The sequence below is a fragment of the Berghia stephanieae genome, chromosome 1 (assembly GCF_034508935.2).
Source record: "Berghia stephanieae isolate SIO BIC M18660-M18661 chromosome 1, UCSD_Bste_1.3, whole genome shotgun sequence".
In the NCBI taxonomy this organism is placed as follows: Eukaryota; Metazoa; Mollusca; class Gastropoda; order Nudibranchia; family Aeolidiidae; genus Berghia; species Berghia stephanieae.
Genome location: NC_088360.1, coordinates 145,083,868 through 145,090,935, shown reverse-complemented (window position 1 = coordinate 145,090,935; position 7,068 = coordinate 145,083,868). Strand labels below are relative to the sequence as shown.

Below are 7,068 nucleotides of genomic sequence, written 5' to 3'. Positions count from 1 at the left end.
AACCCGAAACGTCCACATTATGTCTTCGTTTAATAATTTGAAGATTCATTTCATTTCCTATTGTCATTTAAAAATTATATTCTAAAATAATTTTGGGAGTGGAGGGGGGGGGGGTGGTTCGTAAAATGGATGCCTAACTTGCTTGTAACATTATTGTTGGAGAAAGCGGAATTTGCTACTGTTAACACAAGACAGACAGTTTGAGAAAGCCTTACGCGTGGCAATATCCATCCACATAAACTTTTATTTTCTCCTCGACCTACAGAATTCAAAGAGGCTTTCAGCCTTTTCGACAAAGATGGCGACGGCACCATCACCACCAAAGAGTTGGGAACCGTCATGAGATCTCTGGGACAAAACCCTACAGAGGCTGAACTCCAGGACATGATTAACGAAGTCGATGCTGACGGTAAGTTTTATAAGTTTTAGTGTTTAGACATTGATAAAGATATGGGATGTATAAAAACTCAAGCACAACCATACACCCACTGCCTTTCAGCGAGGTCAATACTCTTCAACAGTCGTAACGTCACTTCCTTCCTAATGACGCATGGTAACTTAGTAACACTGGCTCTAAACTATCGGAACAATGGCGGACGCCGTAAGAAATATTTCTCCGGCGAGCATAAAAGCGTATTCAGAGGGGGAAAACACATAAATTTGATCATGTTTTGACTTTTACACATTCTGATCACAAGGCATATGAAAAGTTCTAGCCAGCATGAAGAATAAAAAGTAATGATTTTTTTTGTTTAGAACCAAGATGGCCGCCGTTGCCGGGCTGCGTGACATCATATTGAATCCAATTGGCCCTCGTGTCTGTGAGCATTGATAGCAATGTTGGACAGCGCTTCATAACTAGTATCACTCACTCACTCACTCAATCCTCTCCGGGCCTGCTGGCACTTGAGGCGATGCAAGGGATCTCCACCAGGTCCTGTCAGCAGCTATTCTTGGGGACATCTCGTGGGATACACCTCTCTGTTTTAGATTCCTCTCTACGGTACGTCTCCAAATCTCCTTGGGGCGGCCTCGCTTTCTCTTTCCTTGACTCTTTCCATAAGTAGTATGTCCCCGTCAAATTTCCCAACAGGTTAACAGCCCCTATAGGTGCTTAGTATCTTCTTGTTCTTCAGAAAGGGACTCAAGTAAAAGATTTTCCTTCAATGTTTCCTATAGGTTTGACAGCCTTTTATATGTACTTATTATCTTTTTGAACTTCAGAAAGAAGCGCTATTCCTTAATCGAAGTCGACTTGGTAGAACCGGTTTTCTGGGACCGGGGACGTAATCTCCTCTGAACTGGGGAAAAAACCTCCCATTCATGCCATTTCAACTTGAGCATTTGTATAGTGCAATATCCACTAGAAGTGCTCAAAGCGCTTTATAATGGGTCTCTAGCCAAGCAGCAACACTTAACATGTAGGACGAGAGATGACCCTCTAAGAAGATTTTACAATTTATTCTTCGACAAAAGATAACGCTGTTAATGGCGATGTACGTCTAATGAATGTGAGTAAAGAGCCTTTTTCAATGATTCAACTTTGCGCCGTAAAATCGGCACTCGAACCCAGGACCTAACGGCTCATATAAGATCCCAAATCCACACAGTAAAAGTAGACACAGAGTGTAACCAAAAGATTGTGGCCCATGAACTATTGCCTTTTTACATTAATTGGAAGTTTCTGACCGTGTGGGAATGCGGAAGACGCAGAATAATGCTATAAATGTAAATCGATTAATGGACTGTCCTTTATTCTGAGAAGCATTTATGTGCATCTTTAATTACTACATTTTCACAGAGACACAGAGACACAGAGTGTAACCAAAAGATTGTGGCCCATGAACTATTGCCTTTTTACATTAATTGGAAGTTTCTGACCGTGTGGGAATGCGGAAGACGCAGAATAATGCTATAAATGTAAATCGATTAATGGACTGTCCTTTATTCTGAGAAGCATTTATGTGCATCTTTAATTACTACATTTTCAGGAAACGGAACCATCGACTTCCCAGAATTCCTCACTATGATGGCCAGAAAGATGAAGGAGTCGGACAGCGAGGAAGAAATCCGCGAAGCATTCCGAGTCTTCGACAAAGACGGCAACGGTTTCATTTCCGCCGCTGAATTGCGTCACGTGATGACCAACTTGGGAGAAAAGTTGACAGATGAGGAGGTTGACGAGATGATTAGAGAAGCTGATATTGATGGGGATGGACAGGTCAACTATGAAGGTTAGTTCTTGTGTTTGGATTTTAAAAATAAGTTTGCGGTCATCTTAATTTTTAAAATTAATGTCTTATAAAATGTTCTGTATGTGTATGACAGACTAGAAAGCCTTGGCGATCAGACTTAATGGTCAGTACACCGCTCGGCAAACCTGTTAGCCCCTTATCACAAACACCGTTTACTACTTGAAACCAAAGATATAGTAATCATAAAGTAATCCTATATTTATTAAAACCTTGAATATCCTATTCTCCATTAAAGTCATTGAAGCTCCTGGGCTCTCGAATCTCCAAGAATCTCCACGAATGTCCTTGAATCTCCAAAAACTTCCGTGATTCTCAATGAATCTTTCAAGATCTTCCTGAATCTCCTTGAATATCCCTGTTTCTCGTAGAATCTCATTGAATATCCCTGTTTCTCGTAGAATCTCCTTGAATATCCCTGTTTCTTGTAGAATCTCCTTGAATATCCCTGTTTCTCGTAGAATCTCCTTGACTATCCCTGTTTCTCGTAGAATCCCCTAGAATTTTCCTGAATCGTCTTGAATATCATATAATTTATTATTATTATTATTATTATTATTATTACTACTACTACTACTACTACTACTACTACTACTACTACTACTACTACTACTACTACTACTACTACTACTTCTACTACTGCTACTACTACTACAACAACAACTACTATTACTACTACTACTACTACGACGACGACTACTACTACTACTACTACTACTACTACTACTACTACTACTACTTCTACGACTATAGTAGTAGTAGTAGTAGTAGTAGTAGTAGTAGTAGTAGTAGTAGTAGTAGTAGTAGTAGTCGTCGTCGTAGTAGTAGTAGTAGTAGTAGTAGTAGTAGTAGTAGTAGTAGTAGTCGTAGTAGTAGTAGTAGTAATAGTAGTTGTTGTTGTAGTAGTAGTAGCAGTAGTAGTAGTAGTAGTAGTAGTAGTAGTAGTAGTAGTAGTAGTAGTAGTAGTAGTAGTAGTAGTAGTATTAGTAGTAGTAGTAATAATAATAATAATAATAATAAAAAATTATATGATAATAATAATAATAATAATAATAATAATAATAATAATAATAAATAATAAATGATAATTCTCACAATTCTGTCTTTCATTCCACTCCACAGAGTTTGTAAAGATGATGACATCGAAGTAAACAATTTAAAAATTATTCATGATTCCATCAATCTGTCACCACCATCCCCCACTACCACCACCACCACCATCCACACCGTCATCACCACCATCGCCATCATCAACACCGTCATACCTTTCTTTCCCTGGGTACCTGAGTTAAAACAGAGCTCTTGACCAATCAACCAACCAACCAACCAACCAACACAACAGCGTATTGCCTTCATATTGTGTTTCAAAATGAACAGATTAATCCACATAAATTTATTATAAATTTATACGTTTCAATGTTTGAAATGTCTGAGATTATCATTCCCATCTTGTTTTACTGTCAATACTATTTTTATGACCCCCCTCCCCCTTACCCGAGTATCTGTAAATTCCAAAGAGTTTTTTATCGTATGAGTGATGTCAAAATTGAATTGAATTAGTGAAGAATTCCAAGAAAAGTCTTTAAGATTTGTTTGTGGCCAGGTTTATCCGCCAATATTTTACAATTAAATATTACACGGTACCCGCTGTGTGAAGTTATGTGGTAAGCATCAGAAGCATCCGCAGCAGTCTGAAGCCTTTGTTAACTCATAGCCTGACCCTACCCAAAATATTACGTCACAAACAAGGCAACAACCGCCAAAAGAAAGTGAACAGGGAATTGTATTCAATGTGTACCACCAATGTGTACCACTAATGTGTACCACTAATGTGTACCACCAATGTGTACCACCAATGTTTACCACCAATGTGTACCACCAATGTGTACCACTAATGTGTACCACCAATGTGTACCACTAATGTGTACCACCAATGTGTACCACTAATGTGTACCACCAATGTGTACCACTAATGTGTACCACTAATGTGTACCACCAATGTGTACAACTAATGTGTACCACCAATGTGTACCACTAATGTGTACCACCAATGTGTACCACCAATGTGTACCACTAATGTGTACCACCAATGTGTACCACTAATGTGTACCACCAATGTGTACCACTAATGTGTACCACTAATGTGTACCACCAATGTGTACCACTAATGTGTACCACCAATGTGTACCACTAATGTGTACCACCAATGTGTACCACTAATGTGTACCACTAAGGTGTACCACCAATGCGTACCACTAATGTGTACCACCAATGTGTACCACTAATGTGTACCACCAATGTGTACCACTAATGTGTACCACCAATGTGTACCACTAATGTGTACCACCAATGTGTACCACTAATGTGTACCACCAATGTGTACCACTAATGTGTACCACCAATGTGTACCACTAATGTGTACCACTAATGTGTACCACCAATGTGTACCACTAATGTGTACCACCAATGTGTACAACCAATGTGTACCACCAATGTGTACCACTAATGTGTACCACCAATGTGTACCACCAATGTGTACCACTAATGTGTACCACCAATGTGTACAACCAATGTGTACAACCAATGTGTACAACCAATGTGTACCACCATTGTGTACAACCAATGTGTACAACCAATGTGTACCACCAATGTGTACAACCAATGTGTACAAACAATGTATACCACCAATGTGTACAACCAATGTATACAACCACTGTGTACAACCAATGTGTACCACCAATGTGTACAACCAATGAAATCATAATTGGTTTTCTTGGATGGACATTACTAACTACAACTCACTCAACTCAGGTTTTGGTAATCGTTGCCTTGCATTGTGACGTCATTTTAGGCTTCTGTCAGCCAATGAGATAACGAAGGCCAAGGAACTCCTCCCTTTCATTCATTTTCCCCCATAGGTTACAAATCAATAAATTGACGTTTTCAAGCCTTACGTACTCACGCATAGACAACTAATTTCAAGTATATAATATCTGATTTTCTAACTTTTCTGTGTCCAGTACTTGTATCTAAATAGAAGAATATGTTCAAAGTCCGTTCTTAAAGAAAATTAATGCAAAAAAGTGCCTTTAAGATTGAAAAATGGCTTTTTGTAGTTTTTAAACAAAAATTATTTGTCGTTATTGGAACTTAAATCTACACAAACCAATATTAAAACTTCCCCACTATGAGTCAATAATAAAAGGCAATTGTATCCAACATTTATTTATTCTTACTGGTAATAGTAAAGATTTTGTCAAAAGATGCAATGTCAAAAAATACACTGCTGAAGACAAAGGAATAAAAACCCTAGAGGGCTGAGTCAGTGCGTAGCCTTGATTAACTCATAGATAGAGTCCGACACTACCCTTAAATATACGTTATAATTCACGACGATGATAATCAAAAGAAAGTGAACGTGAATGTCGTTAGTATTTCTCAAGGAAACAAATTTAGATGATCTTCTTATTTGTTGTACTCTTGAATATAACTCTGTACATTTTTATTTGATAGTCGTCGCCTTTTATTGTAATGTAATCTTTTGCTTCAAGTCAGGGTTTGAGTTCACTAAGACTAGGCCAGCGCCCCCTATATTATAGATGTACACAACATCTTTTTTCTATCGGCTGACAAACCTCTTTTGTTCAATTTGGTCAGAACTATTATTTTTTTAAACTTGAAACATCGATGAATTAATGTGGCCCCTTGTCAATTTTTTTTAAATCTGATCCTGAGACCAAAGTTTAAGACTTAATAGTTTCTGACAAGTGTGGGGCATTTTAATTCAAATTCAACGATATTTTAAGATTTTTTATAATGTTTCGCCAAAATGAAGAAAATAAAATATGTAATTTGTTAGTGCATAGTATCACATGTCTTGTCATGAAAACTTTATTTGTAGTTAAAATTGGAGAGGAAAAAATAATATGTTGGATTTTTATTCACAATTTTATACACTTGGAATAAAAGCTACCTTTTGTAGCTGATTTTTTAAAATATGTAACTTGTTCATTTAATTTTTTTTATTTATTACAAAAAGAAACTCGTTTTTTTATTTATTCATAAAATGTTTCTTTTCTTCTACTTCTTCTTCTTATTATTATTATTATTATTATTATTATTATTATTATTATTATTATTATTATTATTATTATTATTATTATTATTATTATTATTATTATTATTATTCTTTTTAAAAAATTCTTTTATCCGTTCATACTTTTATATATCACTGAACAATGATAGATATATTATTTGTAAAATTCTTTTAATTTTTTTTTGTCAAGAACGGCTGAAAGATGTTCTTTTTCTTCTGTTTTGTGTCTATCAGTCATCGTCCTTGAACGAGACAATTTTTGTCTATCAGTTCTTGTCCTTGAACGAGACAATTTGTGTCTATCAGACCCTGTCCTTGAACGAGACAATTTGTGTCTATCAGTCCTTGTCCTTGAACGAGACAATTTGTGTCTATCAGTCCTTGTCCTTGAACGAGACAATGTGTGTCTATCAGTCCTTGTCCTTGAACGAGACAATTTGTGTCTATCAGTCCTTGTCCTTGAACGAGACAATTTGTGTCGATCAGTCCTTGTCCTTGAACGAGACAAATCGCGTCTATCAGTCCTTCTGCTTGAAAGAGACAATTTGTGTCTATCAGTCCCTGTCCTTGAACGAGACAATGTGTGTCTATCAGTCCTTGTCCTTGAACGCGACAGTTTGTGTCTATCCGTCCTTGTCCTTGAACGGGACAGTTTGTGTCTCATACTTCTTATCCTTGAACGAGACAATTTGTGTCTATCAGTCCTTGTCCTTGAACGAG

At 37.0% G+C, this 7,068-nt stretch overlaps 1 protein-coding gene across 1 annotated transcript in view; it reads left to right on the top strand.

Moving 5' to 3' along the window:
• Window positions 1-6,250, top strand: part of LOC144963416 (calmodulin-like) — a 30,747-nt gene extending 24,497 nt beyond the window's left edge. The window contains exons 3-5 of the mRNA XM_078897420.1: window positions 266-409; window positions 1,992-2,234; window positions 3,375-6,250. Coding sequence (XP_078753546.1) covers window positions 266-409; window positions 1,992-2,234; window positions 3,375-3,403 — 416 coding nt within the window. The 3' untranslated portion in view covers window positions 3,404-6,250. The remainder of the gene's footprint in view (window positions 1-265; window positions 410-1,991; window positions 2,235-3,374) is intronic.
• Window positions 6,251-7,068: the final 818 nt, after the last annotated feature.